Raw genomic sequence first — 25,726 nt, forward strand, 5'->3', positions numbered from 1 at the left:
GGCGCTGCAGCTAAGAAGACCTGCTCTTCCCGCGCCGGGACGGACCTGGGTCCATCTTCATCCATGACAGGCACCGCCGCTGTCAGACTGGGATCCCGTTCCAGGACAGGAACCCAACTGAAGCGGGGGAGAGGTGCCGCCCCTTATATTTCAGTAGGTTCCTGTCCTGGCGGGGCGGATCCCTCTCTCAGGTGGTGCTGTCATGGGTGAAGGGAAAAAAGCCATTATACTTACCTACCCAGCACACACTTGCAGTGTCCTGCTCTGTTGCCAGCAGCTGATTAATGCTTGTAAGCAGCGCATGCCAGGGATGTCATGCGCTGCTCACAAGCAGAGTACAGCTGTCAGAATACTCGGCAGGACTGTTCATCGCAGACAGCAGTGAGTATTCACTCGTCTTCAATAGCGCAGTGTCAGCCTTCGGCTTCCTGCTGCTGCCGGCGGTCACGTGTGCCAATACTTAAGAGAAATGAATATTCATTTCTCTTAAGTATCGGCACATGTGACCACCGGCTGCAGCAGGAAGGCTCCGGTTGACACTGCGTGCTACTGAAGAGCAATGAATAGCTGAAGAGCTGCTGGCAACAGAGCAGGACACTGCGAGGGAGAGTAGGAAGGTAAGTGCAATGGTTTGGGTTTTTTTTTAATCTTTTCTGATGAGGCCAATCATACCTCTGATGGGATCAATCATACCAAGAATGGGATGGGGCCAATCATACTATGATGCCAAAAAGAAATGAGTATTTATTTCCCTCCACGCCCATGGTCGTGGAATGCAGTGAATATTCATTTTTCTTTAGCAGCAGGCAGCTCCTGCCTCTGTGACCCGCTCCCCCACCACCGCCAGAGCAGGACACAACCCCCATTTTCCTCCACATTTTTGGAGGAAAAAAGTGCGGTGCATATCAGCAATCAAAGATGTGTTTTAAACATTGAATACATTCCCACCATTGTATTTCTCTCTTGTTCAAATCATCTAAATTCTCAATACTTAATTTGTGTGCTAAAAAAATTTTTTTCATAAGAGTATTGACCAGTTTTTGACACCGCTAACAAGAGTAGGTCTCCAACATGTTGACATTGCAATATTAATTTTTCACTTACCAGACCTGGACTGACAGGCCGCTCACAAGTTGTAGGTCCAATAGTGATCATGCATGTACAAGAAACATTATGTCACATGTAAAAATTTCCGTGCAAATTATGATGATGTGCAAGAGAACCCAGTGGGCACATTTTTTATCACTATTCTTCCAATAGTCATTGAGCCAGTGCAAAGATTTTTATCCTTAGCTTTACTTTGAGCTAAAATTTTCAACAGTCTAACAGTAGGCAAAGTGTCCAATCTTATAAAGATGGTTTTATTCATTCAGCACAAACAGCTTTAAATACATAGTCCCACATAAGTAAGAAAACGTTGGTTTCATGTAAGATATATCAAAGTTTTCATGGGCAGGTTGCTTTAATGGCACAATAAAAAAAAAAGCAAAAAATGAAATGTTTTCTGATAATAAGACAAGAGAAGAAGTACGCTACAGCCTAAAAACAACAGGTAATTTACCCACATTCTAAAAATACTACATTATCTGATTAGGCACAGCACTTTACGAATCAGTCTTCTCCTTCCTATATTTCCCACGGAGAGATCCTTCATTTCAGGTAGCACCATTTGAAGTGTCATCTATGTAACTACCATGTAAGGTAAAGCTTTTCACCCATTCATTGTCAGAGGGCCACAAGACACGCTATCCTGCCACGCGTTTCGGGCCCTTTTTTTTAGCTGTAAGGGCTAAGGTAGTGTTGAACGAACACTACGCTGCTCAGACACTGGATGATTTCAAAGCACAGTATATAAGTAAGGCTTTATAGATTGATAGTGTTACAATACGCAGAGCAATGCTTTAGAATGAGAAGATACGGTCTCATGAGATGGTTGTGAAATGCGTTTATTGTTTTTCCTTTCTCCATGGATTTTACGGATTCTTGGGTAATGACGACATGCTGCGTTACAAACTTTAGCTTATTGGGTATGTCACAGTCCAGTCTCTTTTTAACTCTCTCTTATGGAGGCGTCGGGCTCTAGAAGCTGCTGTTTCTTTACGCAAACCATCTTGATTCTCTCCCTTATGTGTTCTGCGGCTGAGGCCATGTCACTAGGACTGCCAAAATATTGCTCAGTTCTGTAAGAGAAGGAAAACAAATCTCATTATTTAGGCATTACTAGCGCTCGTTACTCAAGTTTGCTTGGGTATGCAGAGTATGGCAGGTGTTCGAGTCCCCGTGGTCACATGTTTCGTGGCTGTTAGACAGCCACAAAACAAGAGGGGATTGGATGATGAACTTGGACAATCCCCATGTGTTGTGGCTATCAGCCGTGAAACATGCGGCTGCGCGGACTTGAACATGTCACTTGAGCACCCGTGTACTTGGTTGGAGGATAAGTAGCAATTAAATACTTTTCTCTATCAACAGAGACCTCCGATATAAAGGGAGGGACATAAACTAATAGAATAAACCCAACATTTAATATGTGCACAGCCAAGGCGAAGAGTAACAGTCCAGAAGTGACCACTGTAAACCCTAATCTCATTTGGATGTCGTACTCGCATGTCGAGCGGACATACGTGCAATTGCTCTGTAGGGTTTATAAAGGTTGGATAGGTGACAAATGTCTGATTTCTTGGACTCTTACTGCCCGAGCCCCCATGTTCCTCCTTACTGCATTCTAGTGTGTGCCCTGCTACTCTGGTCACCGTTTATGGGGTTAACAAATGTCCCCAATCCGAGTGCAGACCTCACCAATGGAGCCCCCCACAACAAGCAAACATTTATTGTGGTAAAACCCCTATAAACAAGAGCGTTGTTGTACTTTTCTTATAGGGGAATTCTCAAGTCTGGAAATGATCCTGCATGCATAATATAAGGGATACCTTTCCGACCGCTGGAACCCCTTCCAATACCCAGAACCAGGGCTGTGAAGAGTCCTGTGTGAATGGAGCGGTGGTCAGTCATGTGCCCCTCCTCTCCATTTATTCTTAATGTGACGTCTGTAGCTCAGCTGGTCTTCAGGACTCCCATAAGAATGAATGAAGTGGCAATGCGCATGATCGACCTCCGCTCCATTCACACAAGGTTCCTCAGAGCCCTCGGTTCACGGGACTGGGGGGGGGCCCAGCAGTTGGGACGTTATTCCCCATCCCTTGAGAATATCCCTGTAACACAATGGCTGCTATTTAGTTCCAAAACATCAAAATACCCATGTGGCTTTACTTGTTAAACCTGCTGGGTGACTTTGCGTCAGGCATAGCAAATATTGGTTCCCTGTGCCATCCCCATGTCACAGATAGACAGAAGGACTTCAGCAAACAGCTCCACATATCACAGCTTCCTGGAGCCTTCCGAGTATGATATATAGAAAACAGTAACATTTGGGTTCACATTTTTAGATCTTTTAAGCCTTAAAGGGTTCAGGGTCGACCAAAATCAGGCTAAAAATAATGGTGTAAAATGATGAAAAGAATTATTACTTTGATCTCAATTTTCTGAAGTGATCATCCAGCCATGCAACCGCTGCAGTCAATCATTAACCTCAGCAATCTCAAACTTTCCACCCTGCTGAGGTCAGTGATTGGTTGCGTCCATCAGGTGATTAGATGGCACATGATCACTGCAGGGAAGTAAAGACCGGTGGGGAGCACAGGGGTTGCGGTGCTGTACTGGCGGGGAATTTATCATATAAAGTACATTTTTTTTCCTGTCATTTTAGAACATTTACTATCTGTATCGCAATTCTGGACGATACCTGATAAGCCCCTTTATGGCGTTTTTTTTTTCTATCACAAAATCTGAAATGTTTCCTGATGCCAGCAGTGAATGAGAATCCTGAAGTCTGGTGCACACACTGCTTATTTGCAGATCTGAGGCAGAATTACATCTGCAGCGGGTCAATTATTTCAGCGTTTTTGCTGCAGATTTCACCCGTACTAATGAGTGGGGGAAAATCTGAACCAAAAACGCAAGGAAAAAACAGAGTACGAATGTGTTTTTCTTGCCACACATTTCTGCACCAAACACTTAATGTGTGCACATATCCTAAGTCTTTCCACAAAGGCCGACTACTGCTGCTGTTGTTATTATTGGGCTCTAGGGAGAACACTGCAAATATTTGAAAAAAAAAAAAAAAAAAAAAATCCATGCATTAGGAAACTGAATTTCTGTAACACTTTCGCATTCTGTACCAATTGATGGACATGGTAATTAGAAAACTCAGAGCCAAAGTGGAATTAGCGGAGCCTTTGTATCAAATAACTGTGAACTTTACTCTGTTCTCGCACAAAGGACGACCTACAGCCGCCGAGCTCCTCGTACTGTGCTCCGCGGTGATGAAAGTCCTTCATTATTATGCCTGTATTCAAAATGCTGAAATGCTCTTGCACAGCAGACATTTATAGATCCCATTAGCTTCGGCTTATGATGGATTCATGTGGTTTTCATGTGTACAATGTGCAAGAAAATCTGAAGTTAGCAAATGGAAGCGATTTGCCCTTTACACAACAATACCCTTTAATGAGATTTGCATTGTTGTATTTGGTGATTAAGAAGGTGTTCAGATATTCAAGGCTTGAACTTTTTACTTAAAGGGGTTGTCCCCTTTACAAATGATGACCCATCCACAGAAGTTTGGGGAAATACAAGGGGTCCTCCGAGAGCAATGATAAGGAATAACTTTCACTATGGGCTTTGATTTACGTGCTTTACACAGGTAGCACATTCATTTCAATGACTGCAGTGTAATGCTTCATCTCTCCAGCGGTGGCGCTGTAGTAGATTGAAACACTTCTTACAGGGTTATTCTCCTGATGATTTTTTTTTCAAGCTAAAATAATCCAGACTGCTACACTGTTCTGCCCCAGAAAATAGAACAAAACTAGAAGATTTCATTAATGTCAATGAGGAACCCTCATTCTTCGGTAAAAAATGCAAAACATACCGTATATACTCGAGTATAAGCCGAGGCACCTAATTTTGCCACGAAAAACTGGGTAAGCCAATTGACTCTAGCATAAGCCGGGTACACAGTTTCCTCATCCCTGTCATTGGCTCCCCGGTCCCTTTCCTGCTATGCATGGCTTCCCCATCCCATCCTGGTATGCATGGCTCCTTATTGCCTATCCTACTCACCCACCAGCGTGCCCTGGTGGCGCAGAGTTTCAGTGGTCTTGGCGTCTTCGCAGCATCTCCATGGTTCCGGCATGAATATGTGCTCCCCACCTATGGGAGTGGAGACGCGGCACATTCATTACCTTAATGAGCGGCGCCACGTGATCGCGCCGGAAGAGCTACTGGAAGCCAGAACCATGGAGATGCTGCAAAGACATCGGGACCACCGAGATGCTACGAGGGCGGGGGGGATGGGGGGTGTTTTCAGCACAAAAAAAGGTGCTGAAAAACTAGGCTTATACACGAGTATATCCGGTAATAGTGTGAACTGAATTGAAAATAGAAAAATTAACTTTATTTCCATTTTGACCAAAAATCGAGCTCAGAAGAGCAGATGAGAGGATCCTGCAGCATACCAGACATGGCAGGATCACACTGTAAAAGAGATATGACCTACCCATCGGGGTAAATAACAGGCACGGTCAATCTGTCCAGCAGAGATTTCCCAACTCCTTCAACTTCCTCAAACTGTTCAAAATCCAGCACAGATTCAGGAAGGTCCGGGCTTTCTTCTAAAATCTGCAAAATATTGTAACATGTACAGTAGATCTGTTACATTGATGTTGTAGAATATTAACAAGCTCTGAAATTAATAAAACCCACTTGTTAGAACAAAGCTGCTGCAGTGATCAGCGGATCGCTGCAGGTTCAGCTTCTCTAAGCTCTGTGCATTTATCCTGCAGTGGCCTCTAGAGGGGAAATATATTATTGCAACAGAAGGAAATTCAATATTTAACCACGCTTGGGCTACAAAACCTTTCCGATCCTTGCTGCCTTTGCATTTAGAATTAAGTACATCAGCTGGGGGGGAAATAGCTGCAGCTTAAATGAAGGATTACCCAAAATCAATTTCAAATGCTTTACAAAAAAAAACAAAAAAAAAAAACAAACACAAAAAAAACAAACAAAAAGACAATTCACTAGAAACTGAAAGCTAGCTGCATGGTCCTGATGGAGCAATACAGGAAAACTCTTCAGAAAGTACCAATGACCTTTAGATGAACAGGACTTCTCGGCGCAGGTCATATGCAAATGGGGCTAACCTTTTCTGCGTTTGAGTGAAAAGCAAGAGCCATTTCCAGCCGGTGAACCCTCTCTTCTGAGGTTATCGTAAACTGTTTCCATACTCTGTTTAGTTTGGGAAGCGTGTCCCCCGATGACCTAGACGTACATCTCAGAGACTGACACAATACAACTGTGGCTTGGAGTAACTGGCGGCCATAATCGTATGTGCTCTGCAGAAAAGAAGAAGGCAGGGAACAAAGCAATTATTTGTCATCGTGGCTGAACTAAAAGGGGTCGAGGAATCCGCCAGGCTATACGCCCGGCTTCTGGGGTCAAGCGCGGAAAGGACAAAGCACATTATAAATACTTTCAGGACTTGGTATTTAGGATACAGTTTCTTTACTAAACACATTTCCATTAAAAGCAAAAAATTAATAAGTGGTTTCTGGGATTTTATAAAACAGTAGAGAATGTTTTAAGCTAAAGGAAAAACCCATTGAATGAACCACCACTCCCCAGCACTGCACTGATGATACCTGCCCATCATTCACATGACCACTGCAGCCAATCACTAGCCTCAGTCGTCATGTTTTGAACATCCAAAGGTCAATGACTGTTTGCATGAATGATGGACAATGTATAATGAGGACCGTCTGGGATAGGTCATTTTATTTTTTTCTTGGCCACGTTATGAAAATCCCTTCAAAGTCTACACAAAAAGTTTCTTCGTTAAAAGTGACAACCAATCGCCGCCACTACAATCTGTATGTACAGCAATGACGGATATCTTGTTAGCCAGATTTCATGGACACAGAATATAACACGGACACGAGATATAACATGTCTGCATAAAAGTTGCATGGCTCTGTTCACACTAGTTTCATGGCTTCAGTTTATAATAGAGCCATAACTTCTAACATGTGACAGACCCTTGTCATGTATAATGGTGAAATATTGGTATACAATATACAGGAAACTCTGATGTAAAGTCAATAATGCAAATGTGAACAGAGCCCATCATTGTGCAAAAATTATGGGGGGCAGAGAGACGGACGTCAGTCAAACGAGCGTTCACGCAACAGCTAAACTACATGGACAAAAGCGGCCCTTTTAGTAACCAAAATCAGGTTTTAGATTCAGTACCATGGTTTCATGGCACGAGTATCTATAGCAGAAAAGATGTATGCAAGCTTTACATCACCAAGCACAATGCCAAGTGTAGGACGTAGTGGTGTAAATCCACCACCTGACTGGTACAGTGAAAACACGTTCTGCAAAGTAATGAATCACACTTCTGGGTTTGACTAATGCTAGGAGAATGTTACCTGCCTGAATGCTATGTGCCAGCATGGATGTTATCAGAAGTTGGCCTCGGTCTCTAAATCCCAGTAAAGGAAAATCTTAATGCTTCAGCACACAAGACATTTTGGATAATTGTGGCTTCCAGTTTTGCGGGAACACTTTGGAATAGGCCCCCTTTCTGTTCTCAATGACTCTGCCCTAGTGTACAAAGTAATGTCTACAGTCATGGCCAAAAGTTTTGAGAATGACACAAATATTAATTTTTACAAAGTCTACTGCTTCATTTTTTCTAATGGCAATTTGCATATACTCCAGAATGTTATAAAGAGTGATCAGCTTAACAGCAATTACTTGCAAAGTCAATATTTGCCTAGAAAATTAACTTTATCCCCCAAAACACATTTCAACATCATTGCAGCCCTGCCTTAAAAGGACCAGCTAACATCGTTTCAGTGATTGCTCCATTAACACAGGTGTGGGTGTTGATGAGGACAGGGCTGGAGATCAATCTGTCATGATTAAGTAAGAATGACACCACTGGACACTATAAAAGGAGGCTGGTGCTTGGCATCATTGTTTCTCTTCTGTTAACCATGGTTATCTCTAAAGAAACACGTGCAGTCATCATTGCACTGCACAAAAATGGCCTAACAGGGAAGAGTATCGCAGCTAGAAAGATTGCACCTCAGTCAACAATCTATCGCATCATCAAGAACTTCAAGGAGAGAGGTTCCCTTGTTGCCAAAAAGGCTCCAGGGCGCCCAAGAAAGACCAGCAAGCGCCAGGACCGTCTCTTAAAAGTGTTTCAGCTGCGGGATCGGGCTACCAGCAGTGCAGAGCTTGCTCAGGAATGGCAGCAGGCAGGTGTGAGTGCATCTGCACGCGCTGTGAGGCGGAAACTCTTGGAACAAGGCCTGGTCTCAAGGAGGGCAGCAAAGAAGCCACTTCTCTCCAGGAAAAACATCATGGACAGACTGATATTCTGCAAGAGGTACAGGGGGAGTGGACTGCTGAGGACTGAGGTAAAGTCATTTTCTCTGATGAATCCCCTTTTCGATTGTTTGGGACATCTGGAAAACGGCTTATTCGGAGAAGACCAGGTGAGCGCTACCACCAGTCTTGTCTCATGCCAACTGTCAAGCATCCTGAAACCATTCATGTGTGGGGTTGCTTCTCAGCCAAGGGAATGGGCTCTCTCTCAGTCTTGCCTAAAAACACAGCCATGAATAAAGAATGGTACCAGAATGTCCTCCAAGAGCAACTTCTCCCAACCGTCCAAGAGCAGTTTGGCGATCAACAATGCCTTTTTCAACATGATGGAGCACCTTGCCATAGAGCAAAGGTGATAACTAAATGGCTCAGGGAACAAAACATAGAGATTTTGGGACCATGGCCTGGAAACTCCCCAGATCTTAATCCCATTGAGAACTTGTGGTCAATCATCAAGAGACGGGTGGACAAACAAAAACCTTCAAATTCAGACAAAATAAAAGCATTGATTTTGCAAGAATGGACTGCTATCAGTCAGGATTTGATCCAGAAGTTGATTGAGAGCATGCCAGGGAGAATTGCTGAGGTCCTGAAGAAGAAGGGTCAACACTGCAAATATTGACTTGCTGCATTAACTCATTCTGTCAATATAATCTTTTGTTACTCATAATATGATTGCAATTATATTTCTGTATGTGATAAAAACATCTGACAAACACACATAAAAACCAGAGGGCAGCAGATAATGTGAAAATATAATATTTGTGTCATTCTCAAAACTTTTGGCCATGACTGTATAAAGAAATGGTTGGGTGAATTTGGTGCTGAAGAACATGACCAGGCACATAGAGCCCTGAACTCAACCCCATTGAAGATCTTTGGGATTAATGACAAGTTAGCTTGTGAGCCCATCCCTCTCATCCATCGTCTGTGTCTGACCTCACAAACGCTCTTCTGCATGAATGGGCAAAGATTTCCACTGACCCCCTTTCAAAATCTTGTAGACAACCTTCCCAGGAGATTAGGAGATGTTGAACATGCAATGAGACCAACTCCAAATTAATATCTTTGGCTTTAGAATGGAAGGTCATAAAAGCTCCAGTCGGTGCAATGTGTAGGGGTCCCAATAGTGTATCCAGAGTGTATGGGCAAGTATTTAGCTTGAAAGATCTTAGTGCGGAGTACAATGTACAAAAATGTTAATTTACAGTAAATCCCACAGAACACCTCATCATGAACACATCTTACCTGAGCAACATCTACAAATTTTCTATGTTTTTCTATCAGAATTTTGGTCTCTTGACTCTCGTCTCCCAGCCTGACGTGTGTCTTTAGCAAGGCATCGAGTAGTTCATTCAACCAGTCTACGGCCTGCAGAACAGCAAGGGGTAAAAACAGTGCTACAAAGTAAAGAACAAAAAGCATCCAAAGGAATGGGGCATGTGGACCATGAAGAGACAATGTGACATAAAATATGGATGCATTGCTACATATTTAGGAATCTAAGAAGTCTAGATCATAAAAAGTGTATCTCAGGGAGTAGAGGGCATGTCTTAGTGGGGGTACAGACATGGTGTCCAAGCTATGCTAAGTAATGGCCCCCCATACATATTACATGGAACCACTGATTTAGTTGGGACCAGCAGATTGTGTGATGTGCATGAGAACTTCCAAACTTTTCCCCAAAAGACGATGTCAGAAGAAAGAAGGTTCATGCAGTTGGAATTTTATCAGTTGATCCCTTTATTTTCAGGGGAGGTAAGCCGGTGCCAAAAGAGTCTGAGGTCAACTTTTTCCTCTCTCCCCATGCAAAACACAAGCACGCGCAGTGGAGGTAAGAGCTCATGTGTTTTGGAAAGACTGGGGTCTTCAGAATGGACCTTGATCTGACATCTCATTTCTATGGCCAGCTTTAGGGGAATGAGAGCAAGTAACATGGAGAAACGTTGGTCAAGGCAACGACCCTAGTGGGTGCCAAGGTACAGCGAGATCCTTTGCCTTCACTGCACTGGTGAGCCAAGGGAATTACACAGGTTTTTTAATTTTTATTTTGGACAGGCACCTACTATATAACCAGTAGAGAAAATCAGCCAACTAAAGACAGCAAGTGTCCAGATGACCATAGATACAGATAAGTAGATCATCAAGATTTAGGTCTTACTTGAGCTGCATCTTCTTCACACTTGAACAGTTGGACCATCTGCAGCATTTTTAACCTCCGGACATCCACCATGTCCTCACATCTGAGAAGAGAACACAAGTAATGTAACATTGTACGTCCGGTATATACGACAGGTGATTACTGGTTTACAGTGTCCTGTATATATGATCTGTATAACCAATCTCAGTAAGCGGCAGCCGGATGAAGAATACATAGTAGCCTGGGCCATAAGTGCTGGGTCTCATCGTTTTATCCCTCCAACACCTATCTTATGTGTGTAGTCAGCTGTATCTTTTCACTCTTTTTGCAGGTAAGTGGTTATGCAATTTGAAAGCAAGAAAATCTTTCCCTGAGAAAAATAAAAACTATTGTGTTATTTTTAACGTTTCCCCGTCGGTTCCTTTGTGACCTTGGATAAATCATCTTTTTCAGATCAATCAGTGACCAGCAAGAGTGAGGAAAGTGTCTGGATCGACTTTTGAGTATTTCGAGCTATGTAAGAATACCGTAACGATAATCTCATGCGGGCGAGCACAATGCCCGGGGACGATGGAGCCATTCAGATAACTTTCAAGCACCACTGGACGGCGCGGCTTCTGCTCTGAATTCTTTCGCCCGCGGTCTGGCGTCTGACGTCACGGGGCCCCGTGCATTCGTCAGCGTCAGCTGTGGTAACGGTGGGGGCTGGGGGGTTTGTCCGCTCTCTCCTGCGCTACTGGCTTTGATTTTTTTTATGGGCACCTATATATAGCTTTCCCTGCTGCACTGTGACACACCCCCTGAGGAAGGAACGTTTCCCGAAACACGCTTTGGGGTTCGCAGAGGGTGGTATTCAGTTTCCCCCTTTTTCCAGGTATGTGCCTCATTCATTTCTTTGGTCGCATTGGTACTATTTGGTTGTATTGTCGGCCTTGGTGATCGGCTTGGGACTTTTCCCTTTATTTTTTTTCTTGCTGGCCACCTATTTATTGTTAGCCCTTGGTGGCTCTCCTGCTGTGACCATATGTCATACTTATTTGCATAACCAGGTTTTATGCTATAATCATTATGCTACCTATTTAGGATTACTGTTTACCTCCGCTCTGCTGTCTTTCGTGTGTCACTTTTTTTTAGCCACATATGCTATTTTACTTGGTACTTTAATAAAGATTGGTGATTTTTTTTACCATAACATACCCTGGACGTTTCTGCACTGTTTCTTTCTTCTGATTTAAGAATGAGGAAAGTATCTGGATCGCCTTTTGAGTATTTCGAGCCATTTAAGAATACAGTAACGATAATCTCATGCGGGCAAGCACAATGCCCGGGGACGATGGAGCCATTCAGATAACTTTCAAGCACCACTTAAGAACCTGTCGTGACTTTGGCAGGGCCGAGGGTGCGCATGAGAATCAGTTGATTTAACATTGATAAATGTGCTGAAAGCTGAACCGCTCCTGTTCAAAATCACAAAGGATTCTGCTGGGTAAGACAACGCAAAGGAATTAATCTATGCAGACCTTCATCTTGAAGCTCGGCTACTTTTCTAAACACTCTTCTTACTTCCATCTTTATTTAAAAGTGTCGGTCAAAAGTTAGGATTTATTGACCGCCTTTATAACAGGGGTTCATAGTCTGCATTGCATGAAAAGTAATCGGAATTTTACAGATTACATTTCACCAGAAAATATATTAATGTTCTAAGTAAAATGATCCAATGTGGCGTCTACCGACTCATTAAATGGTTATCTTTACTCTTGGATTATGCTGCTGGCACAGGACCGCTAAGGGGCTTCAATTAACTACATGGTTTATTGTAACACAGAAAAACACAGGACAACAAACGTGAAAAAATACTCTGCTGTAAAAAAATTCCAACAATAAACAGCAAGTGCTAGTAAAAAGATAACAAAACAGGGTTTTTAGTTGATACGTTTTTTGCAAAAAATGTATGGTAAGCCGCTCCACCAACGCCAAGGTATACCCATCAGAGCAGTCCTAACCAATGTATTTAAAACCTGACCATGTGAACAGTACCTATATGAGCAGGGTTCAGAGAGGTAATGTCTGATGTGGGCATGCGGTGTGAGACGGCTTTATACGTGCATGGCCCACATAGGAGGGGCGGAAACCTCCCAAAAAGACTTGCAAAAGCAAGAAACCAATTGAATAAAAACGAACGCATGCCAAAAACGTATCAACTAAATACCCTGTTTTGTTATCATCTTTTTACTAGCACTTGCTGTTTATTGTTGGAATTTTTTTACACGTTTGTTGTACTGTTTTTCTGTGTTCCAGTTTCTTGGTGGTGTGAACACCGTCTTACCGACTTGTTCACTGTATGTGCATGGCCCAGGCGTTCGTTTTTATTCAATTGGTTTCTTGCTTTTGCAAGTCTTTGGGAGGTTTCCGCCCCTCCTATGTGGGCCATGCACATATAAAGCCGTCTCACACAGCGTGTCCACATCAGACATTACCTCTCTGAACCCTGCTCATATAGGTACTGTTCACATGGTCAGGTTTTAAATACATTGGATAGGACTGCTCTGATGGGTATACCTTGGCGTTTGGTAGAGCGGCTTAGTATACATTTTTTGCAAAAAACGTATCAACTAAATACCCTGTTTTGCTATCTTTTTACTAGCACTTGCTGTTTATTGTTGGAATGGTTTATTGTGTATAGCTTATTTGCCTCCTTATCCTTCTGATAGTAGTGTGTTCCCCTTATGTTTGGCTTCTACTTCCGCCACTGCCTTTCATTATTACAGGGAATCTGTCAGTAGGATCACCCCTCCTAAGTCATTACTATGTAACCAAGCTGTTAAGATCTATGGGCCGGACATAGATCTCCAGGAGAATCTTCCTTCAGAGCTTATTGTAAATGAAAGGGGGAGTTACTAGTGTGAGACATGTAGATCAGGAAAACAAGTGTGTATACAAATGGTCAGGATAACCATCAATGAGTTACAAACATAAAAGTTTTGTTGTGACATGATTACACAAGCAAAGCACAAAACATACATTTCAAAAAATTTTTAAGACCATTAAAGGTAAAAGTAACATAAGGAGGACCAATATAAGTACCTTCCAGACTCCTCCACTGTGTGCACTGGAAATAGGCAAAAAATAATGACGCACAAATTAAAACAATAGATTCATTATACAGGATGGGCCATTTATATGGATACACCTAAATAAAATGGGAATGGTTGATGATAGCAACTTCCTGCTTGTGGCACAATAGTATATGGGAGGGGGGAAACTTTTGAAGATGGGTGGTGACCATGGCGGACATTTTAAAGTTGGCCATTTTGGATTCAACTTTATTTTTTCCAATGGGAAGAGGGTCATGTGACAAATCACACTTCTTAAGAATTTCACGAGAAAAACAATGGTGTGCTTGGTTTTAAAGTAATGTTATTCTTTCATGAGTATATAAAGTGCTCTCAGTGAGAGAAACAAAATAGGAATCTTGTGGGTATGATACCTTTTAATGGCTAACAAATAATAGTGAATGTTGTTACAAAGCAAGCTTTCGGGACTGCTTATGTCCCTTCATCAGGCTGATATGACAAAATATTTGAAGAAACCTTTTTTTATATACAGTTTAAAGCACAACATTTCAATAAACAAACAATGAGCTTGGAGAGAGAATCCTTAATTAGGTAAGATTAGATAGGTAGTGTGAAAAGTTCTGAAGATCAAAGGGCTACTTGGAGTAGATAGCTCAGATATGGTAATGGCTCATAAAACCTTCTGACAAATTGAGTCCTGTGTGAATAGAATCAAAGATGGTAATGAATTTATGCTCCCACACTCTCCAATGTGTCTGTGATTTAAAATTGACTTTTAAAATGACAACTTTCATATTGCCTATGTTGTGTCCTGGATGACAGAAATGTTTACAGTCATGGCCAAAAGTTTAGAGAATGACACAAATATTATATTTTCACATGATCTGCTGCCCTCTGGTTTTTATGTGTGTTTGTCAGATGTTTTTATCACATACAGAAATATAATTGCAATCATATTATGAGTAACAAAAGGTTATATTGACAGTTAGAATGAGTTAATGCAGAAAGTCAATATTTGCAGTGTTGACCCTTCTTCTTCAGGACCTCAGCAATTCGCCCTGGCATGCTCTCAATCAACTTCTGGATCAAATCCTGACTGATAGCAGTCCATTCTTGCAAAATCAATGCTTTTATTTTGTCTGAATTTGAAGGTTTTTGTTTGTCCACCCGTCTCTTGATGATTGACCACAAGTTCTCAATGGGATTAAGATCTGGGGAGTTTCCAGGCCATGGTCCCAAAATCTCTATGTTATGTTCCCTGAGCCATTTAGTTATCACCTTTGCTCTATGGCAAGGTGCTCCATCATGTCGAAAAAGGCATTGTTGATCGCCAAACTGCTCTTGGACGGTTGGGAGAAGTTGCTCTTGGAGGACATTCTGGTACCATTCTTTATTCATGGCTGTGTTTTTAGGCAAGACTGAGAGAGAGCCCATTCCCTTGGCTGAGAAGCCACCCCACACATGAATGGTTTCAGGATGCTTGACAGTTGGCATGAGACAAGACTGGTGGTAGCGCTCACCTGGTCTTCTCCGAATAAGCCGTTTTCCAGATGTCCCAAACAATCGAAAAGGGGATTTATCAGAGAAAAGTATTAAGTTACGTACCGGTAACGGTATTTTTTGGAAGCCCATGACAGCACCACGAGAGAGGGGATCCGCCCTATAGGAACAGGAAACCTACAGATACAAAAGGGCGGCACCTCTCCCATGCATCAGTTGGATTACAGAGCTTGAGAGGCTACCATGGTTAGTACACAACATATGATATATACAACCTATCTACCTTATTTAACCGAATTATTTCATACCATCTCCCACATATGGTGATTCTATGAACAATCTTCTAAAGGAGTGCACCCCTATACGTGAACAAGGGAGGGAACTAAGGGTGCTGTCATGGGCTTCCGAAAAATACCGTTACCGGTACGTAACTTAATACTTTATTCGGACTCCCATGACAGCACCACGAGAGAATTACAGAGATGTAAACTAACTTAGGGAGGGACTACAGCCTGCAGCACCCTTAGCCCGAAGGTGAGGTCTGAGGAGGCACCCATGTCTAACCGATAGTGGTTAAAAAAGGTGGAAGGAGATGACCAAGTGGCCGCCTTACATATTTGATCAATTGATACTCCAGATCTCTCCGCCCAGGATGATGCCATGGCCCGAGTGGAATGTGCCCTCAGGTTCTGTGGAGCCGGACCGCCACCTGCTGTGTAGGCAAGAGAGAGAGCCTCCCTAATCCACCTTGCTAATGTGCGTTTTGATACTCTGTATCCTTTCCTGGAACCTTGGAAGGATAGGAATAATGCGTTCTCCTTCTTCCAAGGATCCGTGGCTGCTAAATATGTCAGTAAGCATCTTCTAATATCTAACGCCTGGAGTTTCTGCTCTTTAGGGTTGGTTGGGTTAGGGAGGAAGGAAGGCAGAACTATCTCCTGTGTCCTGTGGAATTGTGTTGCTACCTTGGGAAGGTATGCTGGATCTGGCCTTAGGATCACTCTATCCTGTAAGAACTCTGTGTAAGGAGGCAATCTGGAGAGTGCCTGTATTTCGCTCACCCTACGTGCGGATGTTATTGCTACCAGGAATGCTGTTTTAAGGGATATAATCTTTAGTGAGGCGGAATCTAAAGGTTCAAACGGACTTTCTGTCATGGCTGTAAGGACTAAGTTTAAGTCCCACGGTACGCATTTGTCTTTGTGTATAGGTCTCGATCTGGCCGCTGCTTTGATGAACCTTGCTACCCAATAATCTTTTGCAATATCAGCTGCAAACAGGGCCCCTAAGGCTGAACCTTGTACTTTTAGCGTGCTTGTGGAGAGACCCAATTCGAAACCTTTCTGGAGAAATTCCAGAATATGTTTTGTGGGAATTCCATCTCTGATGTCAAAGTGAAAGGTGGACAGGAAGCGTTTCCAGGTCCTAGCATAGATATTAGTGGTGGTTAATTTTCTGCTTCTTAGGAGGGTGTCAATTAAGTTCTTGGAGAACCCTCTATTTTTTAATAGTGACCTTTCAAATACCACGCCGTCAAATGAAGTCCCGCTACTTGTGGGTGGCTGACTGGCCCCTGGTAGAGGAGATCCGGAAGGTTCGGCAGTACCCAGGGATCGCCTACCGACATGGTCCTCAACCATGCGAACCAGGTCCTCCTGGGCCAAAAGGGGGCAATCAGTATGACTCTTGCCTGATCCTCTCTGATCTTCCTGACTACCAGAGGAAGAAGATTCAATGGTGGGAAGGCGTATGCCAGAGAAAAATCCCATCTTATCAGTAGGGCATCCACCGCCAGGGGATTTTCCCTGGGGTTCAGAGAGCAGAACAATCTTTCTTTTCTGTTTTTTCTGGTGGCAAAGAGGTCTACCTCTGGCTGGCCCCATCTGCGGACAATCTGGCGGTAAATATTTTTGTTCAAAGCCCATTCTCCTTGTCTTAGAGCCTTGCGGCTTAAAAAGTCTGCTCTTACATTGTCCTTTCCGCTGATGTGGAGCGCGGTCAAAGATAGACAATTTCTCTCTGCTATCTGGAGGAGCCGTTCTGTTATCTGCATCAGAGCGCTGGAGCGGGTTCCACCTTGGTGGTTGACATATGCTACCGCTACCTGGTTGTCCGAGTGTATCCTCACATGATGGCCCTGCAGGTAGATAATGAGTTTCTTGACTGCCCGCTCTATCGCCAATAGTTCTCTCTGGTTGGATGAGATTTCAGAATTAGAATCCCACTGGCCCTGTACCACTATGTCCCCCATATGGGCTCCCCAACCGAAGGAACTTGCATCTGTGGTTATAATACGGGTTATCTGTGTTATCCAGGGCACCCCTGACGCTAGGTTCTCGCTCTCAAGCCACCATCTCAGTGATGCAACAGTTGAGGGGCTTAGACACATCCGACCCTGTAAGGAGCCTCCAAGGGCCCTGCTATTAATCAAGATGTCGTTTTGAAGGGTTCTGGTATGGAACTGTGCCCACCTTACTGCTGGGATGCATGAAGTTAGAGAACCTAACAGGGACATGGCCTGTCTGAGGGTCATAGATGGATTATCCATTGCCCGAAGAACCTGCTCCTGTATCTTTTGTATTTTATCTAGTGGTAGCAGGCACCGCTGAGTGTCTGAATTTAGTATCAACCCTAAAAATTTCTGTATTTTTAAGGGCTGGAGTCGGGATTTCTCGTAGTTTAAAATCCATCCCAGGTTTTCTAACCTGGATTTAGCTTTTTCTATCTGGGATTTACAATGACCCACCGATTTTCCTACAATCAAGAAATCGTCTAAATATGGAATGATTAAGACGTCCACCTCCCGTAAGTGAGCCATAACTTCGGCCACTAACTTTGTAAAAACCCTGGGTGCTGCTGAGAGACCAAAGGGAAGGGCTCTATACTGAAAATGACGTACTGTGCCCTCTACTGAAACTGCCACCCTCAGGAACTGCTGGAAGTCTGTATGGATAGGTACATGATAGTACGCGTCTTTCAAATCTATGACTGCCATAAAACAACCTTTAAACAATATATTTTTATTGTTGTATTAATGGACTCCATTTTGAATTTATGATTAATCAAATACTCGTTAAGGGAACGAAGGTTTATAATCGTTCTGAATGTGTTATCAGGCTTCTGGATTAGAAACAGGGGAGAGTAAAACCCTCTTCCTCTTTCAGCCTCTGGAACCTCTACCAGAACATTTTTCTGACATAGGCTCAAGACTTCCGCTTCTAAAGCCGCTTGTTCGAGATGAGAAGATCTTAAGGGGGTCAGTTTAAAGGTGTCCCGCGGGATCTGGGTAAACTCCAACCTAAGCCCGGTGGATATTACCTTACGCGCCCAGTCACTATTCGTAATCTGTGACCATGCCGGGAAGAAGGATGACAGTCTACCCCCTACGGGAACCGCTAGTCATTGATTTTGTTTCTTTTGATCTCTCGACGAGCGTGTAAACATATAGCCCGTACCTCGTCTCCTTCTGTCTTCCCATCTGGGTCGATCTCTAACAGGCGAAGAGTTGCGCCTTCTCCCCTGGCCAAATCTCCTTCTACCAAATGGGCGACGGTAGGACGCTGATGAAAGGTTTGGGAATTTTTTTCTTGTCGTCCCCCGCCTTTTCAAGCAGCCCGTCTAGGACAGTCCCAAACAAATATTCACCCTCACATGGAATCGCACAGAGCTTTGCTCTGGACTGGATGTCTCCCTGCCAGCACTTTAGCCACAGGGCTCTGCGAGCTGCGTTAGAGAGACCTGCTGCTCTGGCGGCCATTCTCACTGCATCCGCTGAGGCATCTGCCAGGAAGGCTGCTCCCTCTTGGATGGTCGGTAGGGCCCCAAGAATTGTCTGTCTTGATGTACCGTTTTAGTTGTGACTCCAACTGGTCCAACCAGACCATCATGGACCTGGCCGTGCACGTTGAAGCCACTGCTGGTCTTAAGGACCCGGCCGCCATCTCCCAGGTGTTTTTCAGGAAAGTATCAGCTTTCCTATCTAAGGGATCTTTAAGGGCTCCCATGTCCTCAAAGGGGAGCGAGGATTTTTTTTGATGCCTTCGCAATGGCAGCGTCTAATTTGGGGGCTCTGTCCCAAGAACTTACTGCCGGATCGTCGAAGGGGTATCTCCTTTTGAGGGCTGGTGGTAGCGACCCTCTTTTGTCCGGTTTTTTCCACTCTCTGTGGATCAGATCCTGTATCTTTTGATTTAACGGAAAGACTCTCCGCTTCCTCTGTTCCAGCCCACCGAACATGACATCCTGCATGGATAAATGGGGCTTAGGCTCCTCTACCTCCATTGTCCCTCTGACTGCTTTGACCAGCTTGTCTACCCGGTCAAGAGGCAGACAAAATCGCCCCGAGTCCTCTTCTCCTGAGGAGGACGAGGGAGATGAAGCCTGGAAGTCTCTGCTTTTTCTCCACTCTACCGAGGAATCAGATTCCGCCGGGACCTCGCCCCTTAGACTTTGCGGCTGAGACAAGGACTTTAGGGTTTCCCTCATTTCTACCCTGACAATGTCTCTCAAACTCGCCGCTACTGCAGGCGACTCATCTGCCACCGTCTGCTGAATACAAGGGGGGCACAATCTTTTGAGGCACGCATCCGGTAATGGGCATGCACAGAGTGCGCATTCCCTATGCTTATTTTTACTTGTAGCTTTCTTTCCCTAGAAAAGAAAAAACACAGAAGGGGGGTCCCGTCACTGAGTGAACTTTCACGAAGATCACTTACCAGTGCCACAATCAAGTACCGGAGAACGAGGGGGATTTCTTTCGGTCGATGCTCCTGTCTGCCTGGAGGAGCTTTTACGAGTGGACTGGTCACTTCGTCCCGCATTACTGTCACGGGACCCTTTCTTTTTCTGTTTGACCTGCCGAAGGTCATCCAGGGGCGGCAGTGATGTTTGCCGCTGCTGCCCTTGCTTCTGCCGCTGCTGCTCTCGATCGCTTTCCATTACCACTGCTGCTGCTGCACACTGCTGCATATAGTAATGTGGCCAAGGCAAGGAACCGTGCCCGGGTCCCGCCTAAATACCCCCTCCTCCGGTCAGCAGTATCCATGCCGCGCCCCTCCCCCCCCTTAACGGAGCTCCCTACCCCAGCTGGCGCCCGAACTCGCGCCATCGGTGTTTCCGATGGGCGCCGCCATCTTGGAATCGCCGCGCATGCGCAGTGGCGCGCTGACCCGGAAGCGCCTCCTCCGCCCGCCCCCTGACGTCACCGCTACCCCGGAAACGCCGGAAGCCCCGCGGGACGCCCGGGAGCTCCGGAGCAGCGCCTGGTCGCAGCCCCCTGCACAGCGCTGCCAACCCATATGCGCCGCCGGAGCCGGGAATCCCCGGGGGGGTATACTTACCGGCGGCGGCTAAATTCCTGGAGACGGACATCCTCCGGACGCCGCTCCCTGCTGTCCACGCCACCGCCGTGACACCCATCCTGGGCCACCGTGGCGTCCTCCAGGAAATCCGAACCAGGCCGAGGTAGGAGACCCCCTCGCTACCGGTGTCGGCTGGCCGGCCTGGGATCCAAATCTTCTGTAGGATCCCGTCCCCTCAGGAACAGGAAACCAACTGATGCGTGGGAGAGGTGCCGCCCTTTTGTATCTGTAGGTTTCCTGTTCCTATAGGGCGGATCCCCTCTCTCGTGGTGCTGTCATGGGAGTCCGAATAAATGACTTTACCCCAGTCCTCAGCAGTCCACTCCCTGTACCTCTTGCAGAATATCAGTCTGTCCATGATGTTTTCTGGAGAGAAGTGGCTTCTTTGCTGCCCTCCTTGAGACCAGGCCTTGCTCCAAGAGTCTCCGCCTCACAGTGCATGCAGATGCACTCATACCTGCCTGCTGCCATTCCTGAGCAAGCTCTGCACTGCTGGTAGCCCGATCCCGCAGCTGAAACACTTTTAAGAGATGGTCCTGGCGCTTGCTGGTCTTTCTTGGGCGCCCTGGAGCCTTTTTGGCAACAAGGGAACCTCTCTCCTTGAAGTTCTTGATGATGCGATAGATTGTTGACTGAGGTGCAATCTTTCTAGCTGCGATACTCTTCCCTGTTAGGCCATTTTTGTGCAGTGCAATGATGACTGCACGCGTTTCTTTAGAGATAACCATGGTTAACAGAAGAGAAACAATGATGCCAAGCACCAGCCTCCTTTTAAAGTGTCCAGTGGTGTCATTCTTACTTAATCATGACAGATTGATCTCCAGCCCTGTCCTCATCAACACCCACACCTGTGTTAATGGAGCAATCACTGAAACGATGTTAGCTGGTTCTTTTAAGGCAGGGCTGCAATGATGTTGAAATGTGTTTTGGGGGATAAAGTTAATTTTCTAGGCAAATATTGACTTTGCAAGTAATTGCTGTTAAGCTGATCACTCTTTATAACATTCTGGAGTATATGCAAATTGCCATTAGAAAAAATGAAGCAGTAGACTTTGTAAAAATTAATATTTGTGTCATTCTCTAAACTTTTGGCCATGACTGTGGACTTCTAGGGATCCTTGTGGCCCTAACGATCTGATCATCAATGGAGGTGGGATGGTAACCTTGATGTAAAAATGACATTTTAAGCTGGGTTAGGTGTTCATTCCTGTCCTTGGGACTGGAACAGATACGGTTATATCTGAGAGCCTGGCTGTAGACAGTGGATTTCTTAATGTGTTTAGGATGGAAGCTGTCCCATTTGAGGTATGTGGGACGGTCAATTGGTTTCCGATATACTGATGTTTGGAATGAACCATTTTGGATTATTATGGTGGTGTCTAGGAAGTTGATTTTTGTTTTTGAATGGTCTAATGTCAAGTTTATGGTTGGATGAAATTTGTTGAATTTGTCATGGAAATTTAGAAGTTCTTGTTCAGGCTCAGTCCAGATTATTAATATGTCATCAATGTAACGGAAATAGGCAAAGGGTTTGATGGAGCAGGATGTTAAAAAGTCATTTTCCAGTTTAGCCATGAAGAGGTTAGCATACTTGGGTGCCATTTTACTTCTCATAGCGGTGCCGATGCGTTGTAGGTATAGCTCCTCACCGAAAGAGAAAAAGTTGTGTGTGAGGATGAATCTGGTAAGTGCTATTACAGACTTGGAGGGGATCCCATTGGCCTCAAGAAACATTCTGCAGGCGGCTAGTCCATCTTCGTGTGGGATGTTGGAATATAAGGATTCGACGTCCATGGTGGCTAAGATGGTGCTGTCGGGGAGGGGACCTATCGTGGATAGCTGTATATAAATAAGGTTTCTTCAAATATTTTGTCATTTATAGCCTGATGAAGGGACGTAAGCAGTCCCGAAAGCTTGCTTTGTAACAACATTCACTATTATTTGTTAGCCATTAAAAGGTATCATACCCACAAGATTCCTAATTTTGTTTCTCTCACTGAGAGCACTTTATATATTTTTTTTCTATTGGCTAACACGGTACCAAACCACTTTTTTCGTTTTTCTTTTATGAGTTATTTGCAAGTTTATGACCACTTATAAAATGTGTTCAAAGTGCTGCCCATTGTGTTGGATTGTCAATGCAATCCTCTTCTCCCACTCTTGATACACTGATAGCAACACCACAGAATAAATGCTAGTCTAAGGGGGTCAGAATCCTTGTAGGAATGCTTGGACCTGACACCCATAGTGTGGTGGTGCACCATCTTGCTGGAAAAACTCAGGGAACGTGCCATCTTCAGTGCATAAAGAGGGCAACGCATCATCATGTAGCAATTTCAGATCTCCAGTGGCATTGAGGTTTCCATTGATGAAGAATGGCCCCACTATCTTTGTACCCCATATACCACACCATACCATCAATTATGGGTGTCAGGTCTGAGCATTCCTACATGAGCAGTTTTTCTGGAAAGTGGATTGGTTGGATTGGTCGTCGTGGGCCAGTTAAATGGCCACCAAGGTCTCCTGATCTGACCCCCTTAGGCTTTTATCTTTGGGGTCATCTGAAGGCAATTGTCTATGCTGTGAAGATAGGAGATGTGCAGCATCTGAAACAACGGATACTGGAAGCCTGTGCTAGCATTTCTTCTGTGGTGTTGCTATCAGTGTGTCAAGAGTGGGAGAAGAGGGTTGCATTGACAATCCAACACAATGGGCAGCACTTTGAACACATTTTATAAGTGGTCATAAACTTGTAAATAACTCATGAAAGAATAAAGTTACGTTAAAAACAAACACACGAATGTTTTTCTTGTGAAATTCTCAACAAGTGTGATGTGTCACAGGACCTTCTTCCCATTGAAAAAAAATAAAGCTGGATCCAAAATGGCCGCCATGATCACCACCCATCTTGAAAAGTTTCCCCTCTCCCAAATACTAATGTGCCACAAACAGGAAGTTGATATCACCAACCATTCCCATTTTATTTAGGTGTATCCATATAAATGGCCCACCCTGTATAGTCACCAAACAAAATAGAGTAAACACCCCCAATCTGGAGGGAATACACAGATCCTATAAAGCTGCACAAAAAGCCCAAGGTGGGATGTGGATGAAAGCCCTTGAATGGTAGAAAAGGTCAATTAAGCTTTATCTATAGGATCTGTGTATTCTATCCAGATTGGGGGTGTTTACTCTATTTTGATTGGTGACTATACACTCACTGGCCACTTTATTAGGTACACCTGTCCAACTGTGTGTTAAGACTTAATTTCTAATCAGCCAATCACATGGCGGCAACTCAGTGCATTTAGGCATGTAGACATGGTCAAGACAATCTCCTGCAGTTCAAACCGAGCATCAGTATGGGGAAGAAAGGTGATTTGAGTGCCTTTGAACGTGGCATGATTGTTGGTGCCAGAAGGGCTGGTCTGAGAATTTCAGAAACTGCTGATCTACTGGGATTTTCACGCACAACCATCTCTAGGGTTTACAGAGAATGGTCCGAAAAAGAAAAAAAATCCAGTGAGCGGCAGTTCTGTGGCCGGAAATGCCATGTTGATGCCAGAGGTCAGAGGAGAATGGGCAGACTGGTTCGAGCTGATAGAAAGGCAACAGTGACTCAAATTGCCACCCGTTACAACCAAGGTAGGCAGAAGAGCATCTCTGAACGCACAGTGCGTCGAACTTTGAGGCAGATGGGCTACAGCAGCAGAAGACCACACTGGGTACCACTCCTCTCAGCTAAGAACAGGAAACTGAGGCTACAATTTGCACAAGCTCATCGAAATTGGACAGTAGAAGATTGGAAAAACGTTGCCTGGTCTGATGAGTCTCGATTTCTGCTGCGACATTCGGATGGTAGGGTCAGAATTTGGCGTAAACATGAAAGCATGGATCCATCCTGCCTTGTATCAACGGTTCAGGCTGGTGGTGGTGGTGTCATGGTGTGGGGAATTTTTTCTGGGCACTCTTTGGGCCCCTTGGTACCAATTGAGCATCGTTGCAACGCCACAGCCTACCTGAGTATTGTTGCTGACCATGTCCATCCCTTTATGACCACAATGTACCCAACATCTGATGGCTACTTTCAGCAGGATAATGCGCCATGTCATAAAGCTCGAATCATCTCAGATTGGTTTCTTGAACATGACAATGAGTTTACTGTACTCAAATGGCCTCCTCAGTCACCAGATCTCAATCCAATAGAGCATCTTTGGGATGTGGTGGAACGGGAGATTCGCATCAGGGATGTGCAGCCGACAAATCTGCGCCAACTGTGTGATGCCATCATGTCAATATGGTCCAAAATCTCTGTGGAATGCTTCCAGCACCTTGTTGAATCTCTGCCACGAAGAATTGAGGCAGTTCTGAAGGCAAAAGGGGGTCCAACCCCTTACTAGCATGGTGTACCTAATAAAGTGGCCAGTGAGTGTATATATTGAATCTATTGTTTCAATTGGTGCGTCATTATTTTTTGCCTATTTCTAGTGCACACAGTGGAGGAGTCTGGAAGGTACTTATATTGGTCCTCTAGGTGTTACTTTTACCTTTACTGGTCTTTTAATTGTTTTTAAATTTATGTTTTGTGATTTTCTTGTGTAATCATGCCACAATAAAACTTTAATATTTGTAACTCATTGATGGTGATCCTGGCCATTTGTATACACACTTCTTTTCCTTGTTTTCTTGTGTTTTGCTTTAAGTGTGGGGCTAGTGATCCAGAGTATTATTTGTAGTGCCCTCAGCTTTTGCTATGTAACATGTAGATCAGGAGAGCAGACTGTCAGTCATTACATGTCTCACACTGGTAACGCCTCCTTACATTTATAATAATCTCTGGAGGCAGATTCTCAGGGAGATCTATGCCCGGCCCATAGATCTTAACAGCTCATGTATATATTAAGAAAAACATGGATTTCTCTGGAATAAAAAAAAAAATCAGATTGCAGATATCAAGGTATAATTTTATTCAACTATCTATGACCTATATAGACGGATTAAAAAGGGGTGATCCTACTGACAGATTACCTTTTAAATAACACATGTTCAATTAATTTTCCAACCACACAAGGACATATTGCCAGGTTAACGGTGCTCTTGTGCTCATGGATTCCCCGGCATGGCCGTACCCCAGC

The 25,726-nt window shown here is 44.3% G+C and overlaps 1 protein-coding gene across 5 annotated transcripts in view; it reads right to left on the bottom strand.

Annotated features, from left to right (window-relative positions):
• Nucleotides 1-1,340: 1,340 nt before the first annotated feature.
• Nucleotides 1,341-25,726, bottom strand: part of SESTD1 (SEC14 and spectrin domain containing 1) — a 177,524-nt gene continuing 153,138 nt past the window's right edge. For all 5 annotated transcript variants that reach the window (XM_073577473.1, XM_073577469.1, XM_073577472.1 and 2 more), the window contains exons 14-18: nt 10,679-10,760; nt 9,766-9,888; nt 6,264-6,455; nt 5,618-5,739; nt 1,341-2,180 (exon numbers count right to left, since the gene is read on the bottom strand). In XM_073577473.1, coding sequence (XP_073433574.1) covers nt 2,051-2,180; nt 5,618-5,739; nt 6,264-6,455; nt 9,766-9,888; nt 10,679-10,760 — 649 coding nt within the window. In that variant the 3' untranslated portion in view covers nt 1,341-2,050. The remainder of the gene's footprint in view (nt 2,181-5,617; nt 5,740-6,263; nt 6,456-9,765; nt 9,889-10,678; nt 10,761-25,726) is intronic.

Source organism: Dendrobates tinctorius, unplaced genomic scaffold (assembly GCF_039654945.1).
Source record: "Dendrobates tinctorius isolate UK_male_01 unplaced genomic scaffold, ASM3965494v1 ptg000056l, whole genome shotgun sequence".
Taxonomy (NCBI): domain Eukaryota; kingdom Metazoa; phylum Chordata; class Amphibia; order Anura; family Dendrobatidae; genus Dendrobates; species Dendrobates tinctorius.